This window comes from Dromaius novaehollandiae, chromosome 4, assembly GCF_036370855.1.
Source record: "Dromaius novaehollandiae isolate bDroNov1 chromosome 4, bDroNov1.hap1, whole genome shotgun sequence".
Classification (NCBI taxonomy): domain Eukaryota; kingdom Metazoa; phylum Chordata; class Aves; order Casuariiformes; family Dromaiidae; genus Dromaius; species Dromaius novaehollandiae.
The window spans coordinates 81,684,348-81,701,789 of record NC_088101.1 but is presented as its reverse complement, the minus strand read 5'-3'; the positions used below and the strand labels follow the sequence as shown (position 1 = coordinate 81,701,789).

Sequence of the window (17,442 nt, the reverse complement as noted above, 5' to 3'; positions counted from 1 at the left end):
CACCCCTCCACAGCAGAGTATTTTTAATAAAAGCAGAGACTTTTTTCAAAGTACTTCTTCAGCTATCAGGGCTGGAATGCTTGAGCACAGAATAGACCAGAGCATGAAGTGACTGTTTCAGAAGTACTGAAGCCAGATGTATAAGCTGACCATCACTCAGTCCTGTTCCTCCCCTGCAAGATGCAATGGATTTCAGCATCTTACTGCAAAAGATGCTAAATTTCCTCTTCCTCCTGCATTGTAGGCAAGATCCAGCAGGGGCACAACAGTGACTACTTGGCTGGCTGTTTACCCACGTTAATTATGTAACAGCACACTGTAATCCAAGGCCAATCAACACTAAATCAGAAAGAAGAGGTGGGTGTGTACAGAGATTCCCAGGATGATCAGCTACACTGTCTGAGGCATAGCACCGTAGGTGTCATCAGGAGTCCAGCTCCTTAAACTGCAAGCTTTCCCATTCTTTGTCATATCTGGAAAACTCAGAGCACTCAAAAGGTAGAACTGAGCCACAGAAAACCCTGAAACAAGGTTGTTCTAAACAGGTGTTAAATGAAAGCCTCTCCTGAACAAAGCTGGAGAACTTCCATCTCTGACTATGCTTACAAAATTTAGGACAACACTGAGGAAAAAAACAGTGTCTCATGATGCCATTAGCATTTGCATTCTAAATTTTTGTTTTTGTAACCTGTTTTGCCTTGCTTTCCTGCATATATTTTGTAGCAATTTTATTTCTATGGATTAACGACTCTACTTGAGAAAAATGAGGAAAAAGAATTACTACATGCCCTTTACAGGAGAACCCACAAATTCCTCAAATTCTAGATCGCTCATTTATACAGCTTAATTACATTACTAATTTTGTATATGGTTAAAGGATATTATTGTATATCATTACACAAACTCTAAAGACTTTGAAATGATAGGAAGCTTTAAAAATACTTACCATTATCCTGGATCTTAGTGCTTCCAGTCCAAATGCTTTCATTTTCATTTCTCTCAAAGAGAAACTCATTTGAATTTCTTCTAAAAGAAAATTCCATGTCTGTATGTTCCTCAATTTTGCTTCCTTTGTGGCTGTTCTGACTATTGCAATTGCTTTGTGATTTAACTCCAGACTCAGTAAAGGAGATAAGATGAGCATCTGATGTTGAGGGCCTACAATCTAAAGTCCTCTGCAGTTCAATAGTGCTGCTGACTCTGGGTATTGCTATGGAAGAGTTGAAATGTTTTACAGAAATGCATTCTTTTGGAAAGTTTGTCGTGGACTTGATAAGAGACTCTTTCATATTTTTCATGTTGGCTAGCTTTTCATTAACTGAATCAATCAAAGATGAAGATCTCGTGTTTATCAAAGAGGTATATTTACCATTCTGATCACTGGGATTTTGTATTTGTTCTTTAGATATATACTCCACTTTAGGAAAGGCAGGCAGATCTTTTGATGGTTTAACTCCAGCATTAAGACAAGAAGGATGCGTTTCTGGTAAGCTTCGTCTACACGTGCTGAAACATGACATGCAAAACTTGAAAAGAAAGGTGCCAAACAAATATGGACATCAACTCCTCAAATCTATTCACATTTAGAGTTTGAAAGAATAAAAAGAAATTTAACCCTGCACTTCGAATTCTGAAGTTTGAGATGTTACATCTTTTGTGAAGCTAAATAGGTTGGCTTTTTGTCTGAGAGTTGGAGCAGGAAGATACAGCTATACATACATGTAGGCACACAAGTTTAGGTACTGCAGTTACTCTGCCACCTTCTCTCAGAATTAAGAAGTTATTTTCCTTTTTTCCCCCCATGCAACAGCTTCATAACAAAATACAAGTTAAGCTGCAGTCAAACAACCTACTGTGTCAAATGCATTTCACTTGCATGCCTGCTTAGAGCATAACACACAAGAAACTTTAGCGATAATGGTTCATATTGGCATTAGGAACCAATACTGAGAGAGCAAAACTGCCCCCACATGGAAAAACATCAAATGATGATTTTTCCTGCATTTATTTTGCAGATAGTATGCACAGCAATAAGTGAAAAAAATACACTATTTCTTTTAGAGCCAATACAAAATCTTGTTTCCTATCATGCTGTTTCTACTAGATATGTTCATCTCTGACAGAATTGGGGGCACATGCACAATATTCTAAATTTCAAATTCTGGAATTTTGTAAGGAACTGCAGTTTACACTGCTACACGATAACAGCTACAAGATACAACACACTTCCTATAGTCAGGAGATTGAACAAAGCAGCATTCACTTCAGGCCCCAGACTCCCTTTTCCACTCTGACAGCAGAAGCAGAGATTTTTATTTTGTAGACATCTATTGGAGAGAAAAATGTCTTGACCACAGGACTCCTAAAGCTAGTTTTGTAACGGAAACGCAGTATCAGCTCAAATTTGTTCAAGGAAGGTTTTAAGTGAGAAACTCTGCACTGGAAGGCTTTGGCAACTGGACCATTCTCTAGCCTCTTACAGCTAACACAGAAGTATGAAGTTAACATAAATGTAATTCAGCAGGAATAACTGAGGGCCCATACTCAATCTACAAGAAGTTAGTGTACAGAACATTTGCCTGAATGTGTTCAGGTTTGGCATGAGGGGAGTTCTTTGACAAAAACTAGCCATCACACATGTATTACCCACCAGTTTACAGATGGGTACAGTGAAGCACAAAAACTGGCTTGCAACTTAAGGACATGTAATCCAATTATCATATTCACCAATTGTATTCACGACAATTAAGCCCAATGCTTTTCTGTGCCAATGTTAGAAGAGTTTAGTTACTACAATTTCTAAAACATAACTCCTTACCCCTGAGGAGTTTCCGCACCAAGATTGGGAGGACAGTTAGCTGGCAGGGGCAGGCCTTGATGCCTTTGGTCTTTATTAGCAGGAGTACATCCTAGCAATGCTTCACCAAACACTGTTGGTACTGACTGCACATGTCCCTGACTGTGAGAAACCTGTAAGGGAGATTTAACAGTTACCAACACTTAATTAACATAACAGAAAAACACTGCTTCTCAGGATTAAGCTTAAAAAGAAAAGTACATTAACACAATTCCTGGTATGTATGTTTATTAAAGTTGGTCAGAGTCCACTCTTTGCTCAGTCCTTCAGAAAGGAAGACCTCAGAGTGTCCTTTTAAAATCTACAGACTTCATTTTACTGTTAATTTATTCCCCCTCAATTCACAACACAGGCTTTTGGCCGGGGTTGGGGGGGGGGGGGGGTGGGCACCATGGTTGGAAGGAACACTAAGAAGGTATAAAGATGATGGGAAGCTCTGCTCTTCTCAACTACCAGTTGACACAGATCAAAACAGATCTTTCTATATCAGTGGCAGTAATCAGAATCAGAAATAGCTTTCAGATCTCATCTGAAATCCCTAGAGAAAATTAAGACTTAAGTCAGTCTGACAGCGTTAATCACCAAAAATCTAGATGTGAACAAGCCAAGAATTCAGACCATAATAGCTCTTCCACATTAGATTCAGAATATGAAGACTGGCTTTGCATGCACTGAGCAGCCTGACAAAAAATTGCTGTGTACTGAGAACGTGAAAGATCCTAAAGGTACTCAAGCATGGGCTACATACAGACAAGATACCTGAGCAGAGTACAACTGCTTCATGCTGCCTTGCTGCACAAACACTCTTCTATAGCAGTAAATGCAAGATGGATCACTTTTCATTGAGGAATCTTATCTTGCACTTGCTACCTCATGCTATATCTCTGTGAATCTGTTAAAGATTTCTAGTGGTGGTATCTAGTCATTAACTAGACCTACATAGCACAGGACTGACTGCAAAGCCAAAAAATCAGGAAGTCAACCAGAAACAACCCACCACTCTAGAGCTTCCTGAAGGTTACTCCTGCCTAAAAGGCAGCCTCTGGTCTGAAACATGGGACAAAAATAAGGTAAGAAAGACTGCAGTGCCGCTTAGCCAAGCCATTATTCTTCTTTTACATTTCTATACTTAAGTCATCCAGATCTTCCTTTGGCCTTTAAGACAGTTTTCTTGGATCGCAGCCACATTTGGCAGGTTACTCACAAAAGGAATTCAGATAGACACGGAAGTACTAGAAAAGTTGCCAGATTCTCTTTTTGTATTAAAACAACATTCTTCTAGTCTGCTGTATGCTTAGCTTTAATCCTCAAAGCAGGCAAGCACTGCTATAGGTTTGGGTTCAAGTACAAAACACTTAAAGCAAGAATGTAAAAAACAAGGGTTTATACTTCAGAAAGCCCCTTCCTTTTCCCTCTCCAAATACATGACTGAGCACGCTAACTCCTTCTAAGTAGGACAAGGAGACAAAAACCAGTTAAACCCACACTGCACACCAAACTTCAAGGATCAATTGTTTTTTCTCCAATTACCATGAGGCAAGACGTTTTACTCATGCCTAGACAAATTTCAGAGAACTCAACAGATCCTCCCATGGATTATGTTTATTATTCTACTTTCCTATCTAATCCTCATTTAAGATTGTTCTAATGTAAAATGACAACCATCATAAGTCGCAGTCATACGTAGCGTAGTAACACATTACCTCAGGAGAGGATTTTGTGTGTTTAGCATCAACACATCCACTTGTCTCAGAAGACTTCCTTTTCATGCCTCCATTTCTTTTAGATTTATCTGAAAGAGACAGTGATCAAGATTAGTCTATTTTAACATAATGTTGTTACTTAATATCTGAAGTATGAACAATAATACATCTTACCACATTTTCCATTATTGTCATATATGATTTCAACATGAATTAACTCTGGATCAAGTGTTTTTAAAGCTGGAATCTTGGAAAGGAACAAAAAGCAGAATAAGCAATTTAAAGAAGAGAAAGTTAGAGTCTCAAGTTATCTTGGATACTATGGTTTATACTAAGTTAACTATCTGACCTTCTATGCTCTTTAAAAATTTAGTTAAATAAAAATTTAAAAATGTATTGTGATGACAGTGTCTCTACATGAAGACACACACACAACACGGTGCCTCAGAGCACTGTCTGTATAGCATATCATAGATACCAGGATAATGTTTGCTCTCCAAACAAACATTTCAGGTCTCCATCACTATACAGAAAACCATTCAGTAATTCCACCAGCAGCATGAAGCAATACAGAAGTGTTTTGGGGTAACAGACTATACTGCGCTATACTGATCCTCATCTTTTTAGTTCACTATAGTAAGGACAGAATTTCAATTACTGGGAGGGGAGGAATAAATAAGGGAATCCCATGCTGTTCTCATCGCTGCTTGCATACCCCACACCAACAGGTTCTTACCTCCTGACAGTCAACTTCTAGAGTCCTTGTAGCTGGATTACCATTTACAACAACTGCTGTAAACCACTGGGTGGATGGATCCAGGCTATAAATTCTGATTCTTGAACCAATGATATTTTTGCCACCTTAAAAGAAAACACGTACACACACAAGAAAAATGCTTTAAAAAAGGGACCATGAAGATGTCCACGTTATCACAGGTTATGCAGCTACCAACATGAGTTTATGAACAGTACTGTACGCAAGAGGTGAGTAGACAAAAACTGAGAAGCTCAAGAACTTCCACATACACTCACCTAGCTGAAAGGAGGAGAAAAAAAAACTCAAAAAACCCACATGATAAAAGTATATTCCAGCTACTTCCTTCCCTGGAACAGGTCAGTAAAGCTTTCTGGATGCTCAGACATGCAGCAAAGGCTGGGCTGACCTCCAAATTTCAGCTAGTGAGACAGATCAGTGGACTTGGAAATGGAGATTCATGGATTAGATGTGGAGTTTTCCCATCTTTACAGTATGTGAAGTGACAACTTTCAGTACTATTTTCCTTTCCATAAAAGCAAGACTCTGTTCAGCACTGGTGAGGCCACAGTACTCCTCTGTATCCAGTTCTGGGCTCTGTAGTTTAAGAGAGATATGGAGCTACTGGAACAAGCCCAGTGAAGGGCCACTAGAATGATAAAGGGACTGCAAAAATCTCTCATGAGGAAAGGCTGCTGAAGCTGGGATCTTTTAGCCCAGAGAAAAGAAGGCTGGGGCAGGGTGGTGGTGGTGGTTCTTATCAAAGTGTATAAATATCTGAAGGGAGGGTGTGAAGAAGGCGAAGCCAGACTTTTCAGTGATGTCCAGTGACAGGATGAGAGGTAATGGGCACAAACTGAAATACAGGAAGTTCTGTCTAAACATAAGAATTTTTTCTTTTTTTTTTTTTTTACTGTGAGGGTGGTTAAACATTGGAACAGGTTGCCCAGAGAATTCTAGAGTCTCCATCCTTGGAGATAATCAAAACCCAACTGGACAAGGTCCCGGGCAACCTGTTCTCTGTGACCCTGCTTGAGCAGAAGGGCTTGGACCAGATGATGTCCAGAGGTCCCTTCCAACCTCAACCATTTCGTGATTCTGCAATTCCTGCACATGCAAGTGGATGACTACAAATACATGTGTATTAACCAGTAACCAAGAAACTGAAGCTGGCAAACCTAAAAGTAAAAATTTTTACCTTACCAAAAAAGAAATCAAGTAATCACTACATAAAGTTTTGCAAGTTTCTGAACAAACAGTTACTTTAAAAGCAATAAGCAATTTCCACTAAATTCAGTGGGAAGTGATACCCATTTGAGACTCTTCCAAAGCGTAGAAGCATCAGGCCATCTATATCATCTATATCTGCCTGAATTATGCACTCTCAGAAAATATGGGATGCTAATATTTCTATAATTCTTCAAATTTTACATTCACTACTGTGAAAGAAACTACATGGTATCAGTCTTAAAGAAAAAAAGACAACAACGACATTTTTCATCCCTAAAACAGATTACTGTACTTTACACTATCTGTACAAAGATTTCCCTTTTGACTTGAGGCTTTATCCCCAGAGCTTTCCCACTACAGGGTGTACTTGTACCTTGTACCAAGCGGGTTTCATCTAGGTGTTTCTTAACCAAGGCCTGAATTTCTTCATTAACATTTTCATCATCCATTAGAGGAAGCCTGGAACTTTCCACATCCTATTAGGAACAAAATAATAAAGTTGCTATTAAAAGTAACGCTTTTGATTAATGAAAAGACTTAGGAATATTTAGCAACAACGCTGGCAGCAATTCATGTAAACAAGTGTCTCATTATTCTATCTTCCTTCAGCTCATAGGATATTGTATTTATTGAAGCAGACATCACTTCTCTACCGCTAACTTGGAACTACCATCAGCAAACCAGACCCGAGTGAGCTCTCCAGGTACACTTCAACATCATTCTAAAAACGAGCTGGCTATGTTTTATTACATCAGCTTTTTACTTGCTAATGAGCACTAAGTTTAACTGAACCATCCATTTTTAACTCAGGATTTTTAAGTACTTAGAAACAGCAGATACATGTTTTCTAAATAATCCTGAGCAGATGTCAATACAAGTATTTTTAAGTTTTATGTTTCTATTTGAATTATGATAGCAATACCAGGATCCAGTCCAGCTCAAGATGCCATTTTAAAAAGTTCATATGAAAACAGACAGCTATATCCAAATAATTGGCCATGATTCATTCATTACTATGCATTTATACATTGCTTTTTATCTCTATTGTTATCTAAAACAAGTTACTTGAAGATACTTAGAATCAACGCTGGAATGCAAAATTTAAAGCAAGTTCTTAAAATGGCTAAGAGTGCTAATAAATAAAAACTACTTCTCTGTCCCAGGCACCACTCTGGCATTTCTAAGATGCAGAAGGCTCAAGAGCCAGTAGTAAAGGAATTGCTATTCAAAATGCTGGAAAAGCAACTTTCTCCACTGCAATACTGAGGTAAAGCTTCCATAAGAATAAGCTGTTATTCTGCCTTTGAGGCAACATAGGCAAGGTGAAAACACACAACTGAAATTTAAACTTTAAGTGATTATTAGTTTCCTCAACATGAAAGCAGCCTGCTTGCTGCTTATTAACAAGTCAAAGTAGAATATTCATGTTGGAGCTTTAGGCAGTCCTTAACATGGTCCATCCATTACTAGTTTTATTCAGACTGCTTATAGGTCTTGAAAGTTATTTTCTAAAGTGGTAAATCCTTTATCAGCAGCAGATACTATTCTTCAGCATCCCCAACCAGTCAGCCAAGCAGAGCAGTTTTTCCAACCTGTCTCTACCCAATTTTCACTGACAAATTTTTGTCTTGGTGCTTGTTAAAGGGACCTGATATTAGCAGTACATCTTCATTCAGAGCCACTTCATTCCCTTACATGAGCTTCAACTTGTTGTTAACATTCTAAAAAGCAGGATGTTGTTTAAAATATGCAGCAGAGTACTTTTACATTTGAGATTAATTTAAATTCAATCACCACAGCAGAAATGAGGGTTATTTTGCATCCGATCGCCTGTCTTAAAGGTCTCCTCGCTAATTCAGGGGAGATCAGCAAAAAGTACATTCTCACAGAAAACAGTCAAAACACCCACAAAACAAAAACAGAGAACTAAGCAACTAGGGTTAACTGATTTATTACACTTAACAACACTCTCTTACCATTAAACTAAGCCATCTTTGTAATTCAGAGGTATCCACCTTCCTCTCTCATCCACTGGGGACAGGAAAGGGGAAAAATTTTCCCATTCATTCCTTTTGGGCATAGTTAACTAGTTAAAGAGACAATCAAGCTTCAATTGGTACTATCCATATACCATCTTACAAGAAGATTCGGAATATGGCCCCTGAACATCCATTAAAAAGTAGCAGCTTTTGGATAGAAGTTTGAGCCTTATCATCTATAATTCAGCCATCTGCTTTATAAACTGCCCACCTCCTCAACTGTTAGGATTAGAAGTGACGTGTTTCTATTAACTAGGAAGACTTATTCTGCAACTCCTTTCACAACAACAGCAGTCATGTTCACACATCGAAATGGAAACTATTCCAGATTATCCCCTGTCATCAACATGATGTAACTGCTGACACCTGGGCTCAGGACGGTCCTGATGAGGACACTCCCTCATCAGCCTCTCAAACAACCAGGTACTGGATCAGCTGACAAAAGAACTTAAATATAAAACCCACACATGATATTCAGAACCAATATTTAGGAGTTATGGCAATATGCATCTACTCCAAGTTTTCACTTACCTAGTGATTCAGCAATGAATATTACTTAAATGTTTAGAATATATTAACTTAAAGTAACTTAAATACCAAAATATAAGATTTAGCTTTCATTTTTGTAATGTCATACAACATTACCTGAATGGGTGTCAAAAGGTCTTGAGAAAGAAAAACACATCTCTCTTCACCAAGATAGCGTACTGAAACCATTGATCCTAAACCAGCCTTGTCCAATAAGGATTTGTAAGTCTAGAAAAATGATAAAAATTCTTAGAAATAGAGTAAGGAAGTCTTATTTCTCATTTGCATGCAAGATAAAGAAAATTCAGTTTTGCATTTATTTCCCTACTAAGACATCCCTAATAACTTATTAGACTATCTTTGAAATTCACTATTTCATTTAAAGGAGAGTGAAGAATTCAGTTCAGGTTACTGTCATTAATGATCTTTGGGTGAAGAAGTTACTAATATTAAGAGTAATTAGAGAATAGTGGATATACGTTTATGAAACAACTCTCCTCATGGTGGGAATGGACAGAGTAACCAGCAAATCAATCAAGGCCTGCCCCAGGGCCTACATGTAAGTTCTCAAAGCTCAGGTAGCATGTTGACATATGTTTAAACTAAAGCTTCACTATATGTAATGAGCTAGATAACCTCAAAATTATTATGCTCCAGTACAATGATATAGTTGTGCTCAGGTGTACCAGGGCCTTTACAAACAGCAAAGAACCAAAGTTTCCCTAACAAGCTTTGAGCTCTTACCAACTCATGCAAGATTAAGTTTTGCCTTGTCCTTTGCTCTGAGTGTGTAGGCATCAGAAGCCTGGGACATGAGAAGTAGAATGAACAACCCCATCCTACAGGAAAGGTGCATTTGTACCCCCATTTAACAGAAGGAAAACAAAAACAAGAACAAACCCAAAACATGATAGAGTATGTGTCTGGGTTTCTGAAGTATTGATCAAGCACAGAAAGATTTTATTATTCTCTCTTCAGTTATAACAGCAATGGAAACTGGGCAAAAGGGGAGCAGAAACCCCTCCAAGAGGGCCTAGACATTACAAAAACCATGCAGAATTATTCTATTTGTCAATAACACACTCTCCTTTATACTGGAATCAACAAATTGTGATCAGGATTTAAAGCAAAACAAAACCCTTTGTGATCCCCTCTTTCCTTCCCCTGTGTCATGGAGGGGGGAGCAAAGTGTCCCTTGCAAAGGCAAACTCCAGTATCGTGCTTTACTTTTTCCTACATCATTCCTCTACTAAATGAGCTTTGTAACACGTACACTGTACTGGCAACTTAAGCACATTGAGAAGGAAATCTTATGCATAAAACTGAGTACAAGTATCCAGTCAAGACTATTTAAATGCGTGGAAAGTGACAATGCCTAAGCTTAAACACACAGGTTTTCAAAATATTTATAATCAGCAAAATCTACTAGAAGAAATGCTGACAGTAACATGAGGGTCAGGAAACAAAGTATTCATACCACACACACACTTCCTCTTCCACCCTAGTTCCAATAAACAGTTTGGATTAGCTTTACTTAAGACAAACCTCAGCTCAAAATATAGCAACATAAATTCCATGGCATACTTGATATTTAGCAAAGTCAAGAACACCAAACAGTGACTGCAATGTTAGCACAGCTAATGTACAGCAAGTCTACATCTTAGTTTATTTCATAACTGTTTGTTTGGATAACAGTATCCAAAGTAGTCAGATAAAACTAAACTGGATAAACACATTAACAGAGAAATATTCTCTGTTCATCTCTACTCGCTGATTTGTGTAAGCTGCTATGGCTGGCAGTTACAGGAAACTTAGTTCTCCGAAGCATAGAATATATCTCAGGTTTTTATAGGCACAAAATCCAGATCTCACAAATGCCCTGTGGCAGACTGCCATCACACAGGCGTCATTCACATTGTTGTCTCAGATCAAGAACCTCTGAAGAATTAACAGTACTTGAAAGAGCATGAGACCGTAGTTTAAGATAAAAATACAGAAATCTAATATTTATCCTTTTTCTCTCCTTTCTTGATCAGTGTCACAAATGAAAGAAGCATGAGAGCAGAGGAAGGAATTAAAAAAAAAGTTGTACATAACAGTGGTTTGGGGGGGGGGAGGGGAGGGAGTCAAAAATACATCCCTGTATCTCAAGACACAGCCTACTGACTTCAAATGCTTACAAGTACTGCCTAGTTTTAGCTGTACAGAGTTTTAATCTCCTTTCAGATTACCCCTATTGGTACACTACACACATTAGTGAAGCTTTATTTGAGAAATTCACACTTGCAATAGAATAGAAAGCATTATCCTTACAAAAGGAACCACAAAAATCCGAGAGAGTTAGGCCATACATATACTTGCCATTGCAGGCCACTGAACAGGAGACATAGAACTGGCATGAGATCTCCTTTCAGCCAGTACCAGCTTTTGCTCCACCAGGAATGCTTTCATTTTATGGCTGTAGACCTCTATCCATCTTCTTTTCTCCCACGGCTCATCATCAAATTCTACACAAACCTACAGAAAGGGAGCAAAGGGAAGGAGTAACTAATCCATAAAATTCAAATGCATACAAGATAGAAAAGGATAAATAAACACCAAATTATTCAAAAAAATTTAAAAGTGCTTACAATGCAAGTATGATTATTGCTTTTCTGTCACATAATTAAGCAATCACTAAACCATTCTAGGCTGACCAAGTATTTTATAAGCGACAGTCAATGTTAACTGGTTTGTCATGATTCCTGTTGCATAAAATGTATTAATACTCCCATCTAACTATGACCTTCTCATCTCCTTTGCTGTTCAAGGATAGAATCTGTTATATATGCCAACCAATGTTTACAATCAAGCAGGAGGAAGAAAAATGGGAAAAAAAACCCCACAAAACAAAGAAGTCACCATAACACCAGAACTTTAGAAGACTTTGTACCACAGTGGTATGCACATTTTTCATACACTTTTCATAGTACCTGAATATACAAATTGTTTTTCAGAAATATTTTAAGGGATAAGAGTCCCAAAAAGCAACCATAGTTATTTTACTAAAAGTAAAAATGACAAGTCAGAAAAAGAGATTAAATTATATACATGAAGGTCATTTGCTGCCTGTTTTTAATTGGTTTGTAACTTGACAAATCTCTGAATCATACACATGAACTTTTGAAGAGTAAAGCAGTTGTGGCTACATGGCAAAAACATGGCAGCTTGACCAATTCATTTGAGATGGCATTACCACTCTTTCATAGGCAAGATGAAGAGACAAGGAAAGGATAAAAAAATCACCACCACCAAAAGTCGCTTTGTCTCAACACATGAATTGAAGTGACTTGGTAGAGAATACCATTCTCAGAATAATCTCCCTTTTCCCATAAAATACCACTATATGGTCTAAATATAACATTTAATTAAGTTTTCTCCAGGGTAAGTTAGTTAAGTGAATCTTAGAAACACTCCCTTGTGTTAAACTTTCCTCTCTATAGGGAGAGGTAAGCAAACACACATACGCAAACAGAATAGCATTACTACAGACAGAAGAGTCATAAAACTAATGGATGCTAAAGTGAAGTCAGTCATTTTGAAATTCACTGCAACAATGAAAGAGATAAGCAAACAGCACAAGTATCAGAACCAGAATGGCTTGTTTTGTCTGTAGTATCAACACTGCACATACAGGAAAATACAGTTGAGAAAACACTTTCAAATGTAGTTGTCTTTCATTTCTGTAGCTTGTTCCTAATACTACACAAAGGTATGATTTCAAAAATTAAATTTCTCTTCTCCTCTACAGATTCTTTCTGTGCATCACTCTTTTGGGTCTTACTATACATACCTCTTTCGCAGAGCTGTAAGAGAGAAAAGGAGGTGGTATGCATTTCCATGCAAGAGCTCTTTATGCCTCGATTGTCTACTTCGCAACTTAATACTTTTACTGAAGAACACATTAAGTTATTCCAGCAGAACCCTAAACACTTACAAAGCTCACAACAAAGCATTGCAAAGTCCTCAACAGCACCCACTTCTTCTAAGTACCCAAGAAGGTCCTTAAGATCATCCTGCAGCCACATCCTCCTCCTCCTCGCACCAAGTAAGGCATAGACACAGCCCAGGCTGCCATACATGGGGGAAGCCCCACCTCTGCCACAGACACACAACAAGAAGCTCGGCCTCTAATAACTCAGGACTCTCCATAACATGTCCCCAAGTTTACACATTCAGCAAATAGTTGGAAATGCTTCATGTTTCTTCTCAGTTGAAAAGGGACAGGTGCTTGCTCAGTTGATCAAAGCTCACAAAGTCTTTCCCTTCCCTTTTTAAGGAGAAGGATTTTCAACCAAAAGATTCGGTTCTTGCTGCCATGTTAACCGCCTGCCAAAGTCATGCGTTAAACAAATGCAACAGGTCCATATAATAAGACTCCATCGCTATGAGCAAGTCTTGTCCTTTGGAAATAACTTCGCATACTACAGTAGTTGTTTAGACAGGGTTGAATAGTTTTACTGGCTATGGTTGCCCAGGAGCCCATTAAGAGCTTCACAGTCATTGGTAAAGCCTCTTGATTTCCACCCAAAATATACAGTTAATCAATTACAGTAAGCTTGTAGTAGCTGATTATGCATATAAAAAAAACTACTGGTAATCATTATTAAAAAGCAACCACCATGCAAGAAGAGCTTAAGAAACCTCTAACAGCATGTATGAGTGTGACATGTCTGCAGCACTGTTTCAAGACAATAGAAATACTTGTTTATCACCAGCTGCTGCGAAGGGCAAGAAACAATAGAAAAAAACAATAACCAATCCCATCAGACTGTGAACGTTTCAGTTTTGCAATTCACTGCAGCCTCTTAAAAGAGTGATTCACTGAAATTGCACTTAAGAAAAATGCAGAAACGAAACCGAGGCAGCCCAGACACAACACAAAACTAAACTTTCCAAAACGCTGGTGGACGACAACTGATCTGCAATTCGGTTGAAGTAATTTCTGGCATTAGCACAAGCCCATCGGGGGTTTACCCGGAGGCACGTATGTTTTCAAGCAGTCGTGTCCACCAAGCAGCGCGTTGTCTTCCAGAATTTTCTCACAAAAACCGAATATATGTAACGCGGACACAGAAACGCGCAGAGCCCGCAGGCCGCAACGCTCCCGTTGCGGGGGGACGCTGGGGGAGCCGCCGGTTACCTTCAGGTCCTGCTTGGATATGTCCGTGTGCGAGACGGCCCGGATCCGGCCCGACTTCCAGGGCCACTCGGAGACGCGGCCGGTCTCCCACGAGCCGCCCTCCTCCTCGGCCAGGCTGAGGAACCTCTTGCCCACCAGCAGCGACCAGCTCCCCTCGAGCCGCAGCACCATTTTCACTCATGGGGAGGCCCCTGGGGGGGGGGGGGGGGGGGGGGACCGCCAGGCGGAGAAAGAGAAGGCGAAGCCGGTTTGACCAGGAGCCGCGGGGGCAAAGCCGGGAGGAGGGAGCGGCAGTTCCTTCTCCCTCCTCGGGCAGCTCCGCGACGCTGCTTTGCCCACGGCCGCGTTAATTATTGCCTCGGCGGGGGCGGGCGGGGAAGGAAATACCAGCCGCCGCTGCCGCGCGGCCCCCGGCCGCTTCCCCTCGGACGCTGCCCCCCAACGGCCTCTTTGTTCCCGCCCCGGAGGCGAAGCAGCTGACGGGCAGGCAGGGAAGGCGGCGGCGGGGCCGAGCGCCTTCCGGACGCCTCTCCTTCCCCTCCCCCCCTCGGCGAACACCCCCCCCCCCCTCCGCCGAGGCAGCCCCCGAGCTTCGCCCCGGCCCTCACCTGCTTCCCCCCCTCCCCCGGCCGCCTCCGCGCGGCGCCCGGGCAGCAGCTCCGGCGCGCGGCGCTGCCCCTCCACCCCAGCAACAGCCGCCGCGCAGGGCGCTACTACTCGGCCCCCGGCTCGCGCACACACCCCCTCACTCGCGCGCCCGCCCCCCGCGCCCGGCCCCCGCCGCGCCTTCGCTCGCTCCCATTGGCTCCCCCTCGCGAGGGGGGCGGGGCCCGCGGCGTGCCTCCCGCGGCGATTGGCTAGAGGGGCGGGGCCCGTGCTCTGGGCCCCGCCCCCGAAGCGTTCGCACCAGCAGATGGCGGCTTAAAAGAGGTATCCTTCCGCAAAGCTCCGAGTAGAAAAGTCCTCTAGCTTGCCGCCTTCCGTGAAGGGGCCAAATGGAAAAGTAAACATTTTATGGGCCATAGTGCGCCATGAAGTTTGTATTTGCTCCTCTGACGCGCTGAGGCTTAAGCTATAAGGGCTGCCTTTGGAGTCGGCGGAGGGATCTGGCGGAGGCAGGAGGTGTGAAACGGCCGTTTATACGTGCGGTTCGCGGCGTACTCAGATATAGCACAGGGGGAGGGGGCACCTGCGGAGCGCTTCTGCGCAAGCGCACAGCGGCAAGGTGCACCTGCGGGGGCGCTGCGGACGGCCTTCTGCGCAGGCGCACTTGCTGAAGGGCCTGACACCTGCTCAGGGCCCGGCCTGCGCGTGCGCACTAGGGGGGGGTTGGCGGCGCCGGGGGACGGGTGGTGGCGGCGAGGCGGAAGCGTCTCACAAGCCACCATCTTGTTTGGTGGAGTTGGAGGCTGAGGAGAACGGGCAACACCCGGCTGGCGAAGTCGTGGGGGAGAAAATAACATGTTCTAGAGGTGTCTTGGGAATATGTCAGGCTTTGGAGAAGTTCTAGTTGTAGTTGAGCTGGTTTATATCATATCTGCCAGCAAATGGCTTCTTCCACCTCACAGTCCTCCATTTCCTTCATGCAAGATCTGCATGTTGTTATGAAACACTGTGACCAAGATAGTTTAACTACTCAGTCCTTTTATGGAGAAAATGGTACTGAACTATCCTACAGTAACCCAGCGAGATACAAATACTCACCTCCTACCACAACATTTTCCTACCAGAAGGTGTGGGAGGAAGGAGAATAAAAACAGAGAAAGTACTCAAGATAAGCTATTGAGTCATCCAATTTACTGGAAACCGCCAACTTTCAGTTGATACTTCTCCTGGGGTTCCCCTCATCACAAAAGAGCTCTGAGGTCCAGAAATCTTTTAATGGCAGCAGGGGCTCAGCCTTGCTCTGTCACTTTTGCCTGAAGACTGATATTCCTGCCACCTTCCAGGCTCTTCCTCTGTTTTCTCAAACAAACCAGCCTCACTTGTGCTAAATGCCTTTTTAAAGCTTTTCCCACTTTTTTGCTTCAAGACTCCGCGCTAACAGCTTATTTACTGCTATGTTCAAACAAACGTATTAGTGTATGAAATCAAAAGTCACAAAAATGCCACACTCACTGTGATGAGCTAGTTGCTGTCCTTCACACGACAGAGATCAGTCAGCCCAAATTCCTTCATAACTTTAAGACCTCTCCAGTGATTGCTAGCAATAACATCAGCCAAGTATTATATAGTATTTTCAGCAGGAAAAACAAGCAAACACACTTGGATAACAGAAAACAGTCTAGTAGATCATCAGCTACATGTACCCATGAGAAATACTCATTAGCAGACATTGAAAGGAGAAACGGGTAAGTTTTCTTCTCAGATATAAGAACAGATTTAAATTTCTAGCACATATGCTGGAAATAAAAAAAATGAATTTAGGATAAAATATATTTGTATAAAGCAAACTATACTTGAAACTAAATTACTTGTTTCATTGTAGGTATTGCAACTATTGTAACAGTTACTGTACAACATATTATATACATTGTTGTACAATGTAGATATCATATACCCCCCCCCCCTTATTCAAAACCGTTACATTTTATGCTTACAAAGGGCAGTTGGTTAATACATAAAGAGGAACATTAGGCAACAAGGAAACAATATTAATACAATAGATCAGACTGGTGGTAGTATACCCGTTGGCTAATGGTAAAATTTTTCTGTAGATACTATGACAAAAGCTTTAAGCAGGGGGGAATTCGAAAATAACAATGAGGGTTTTGTGAATGACCAAATCCTACATGCAAAGAGTAGCATGGAGACTGATTAAAGGGTGATGTTTGAGAATTTACTGGGTTTGGGTAGGTACTGGCCTATAGGGCTGAGAAACTGAGGTCAGCGTTAGAAGATCGAGTATGGGATGCTGGTTAGGGTGACATAGTCCATGAGTGACCTTGAAAATGAAAACAGACTGATATTTGGAATGACAGATAAAGGAGCCAATAGCAGGATGCAAAGAGAAGAGTTATATGATCAAAATGCTGGGCAGCAAAAGTGATCTTTGAAGCAGCAACATGAATGTATATAAAGTAAAATAAATTAGCAAAGGTCAGAAAACAAAATGGCAATGCAGACAAAATACAAGTTCAGAGGAATCT

General features: G+C 41.1%; 1 protein-coding gene across 1 annotated transcript in view; it reads right to left on the bottom strand.

Annotated features, from left to right (window-relative positions):
• KDM3A (lysine demethylase 3A) overlaps positions 1 to 15,047 on the bottom strand; it is a 31,490-nt gene extending 16,443 nt beyond the window's left edge. The window contains exons 1-10 of the mRNA XM_026112729.2: positions 14,902 to 15,047; positions 14,294 to 14,484; positions 11,473 to 11,628; positions 9,229 to 9,339; positions 6,918 to 7,020; positions 5,297 to 5,421; positions 4,735 to 4,807; positions 4,561 to 4,649; positions 2,819 to 2,970; positions 947 to 1,506 (exon numbers count right to left, since the gene is read on the bottom strand). Coding sequence (XP_025968514.2) covers positions 947 to 1,506; positions 2,819 to 2,970; positions 4,561 to 4,649; positions 4,735 to 4,807; positions 5,297 to 5,421; positions 6,918 to 7,020; positions 9,229 to 9,339; positions 11,473 to 11,628; positions 14,294 to 14,464 — 1,540 coding nt within the window. The 5' untranslated portion in view covers positions 14,465 to 14,484; positions 14,902 to 15,047. The remainder of the gene's footprint in view (positions 1 to 946; positions 1,507 to 2,818; positions 2,971 to 4,560; positions 4,650 to 4,734; positions 4,808 to 5,296; positions 5,422 to 6,917; positions 7,021 to 9,228; positions 9,340 to 11,472; positions 11,629 to 14,293; positions 14,485 to 14,901) is intronic.
• Positions 15,048 to 17,442: the final 2,395 nt, after the last annotated feature.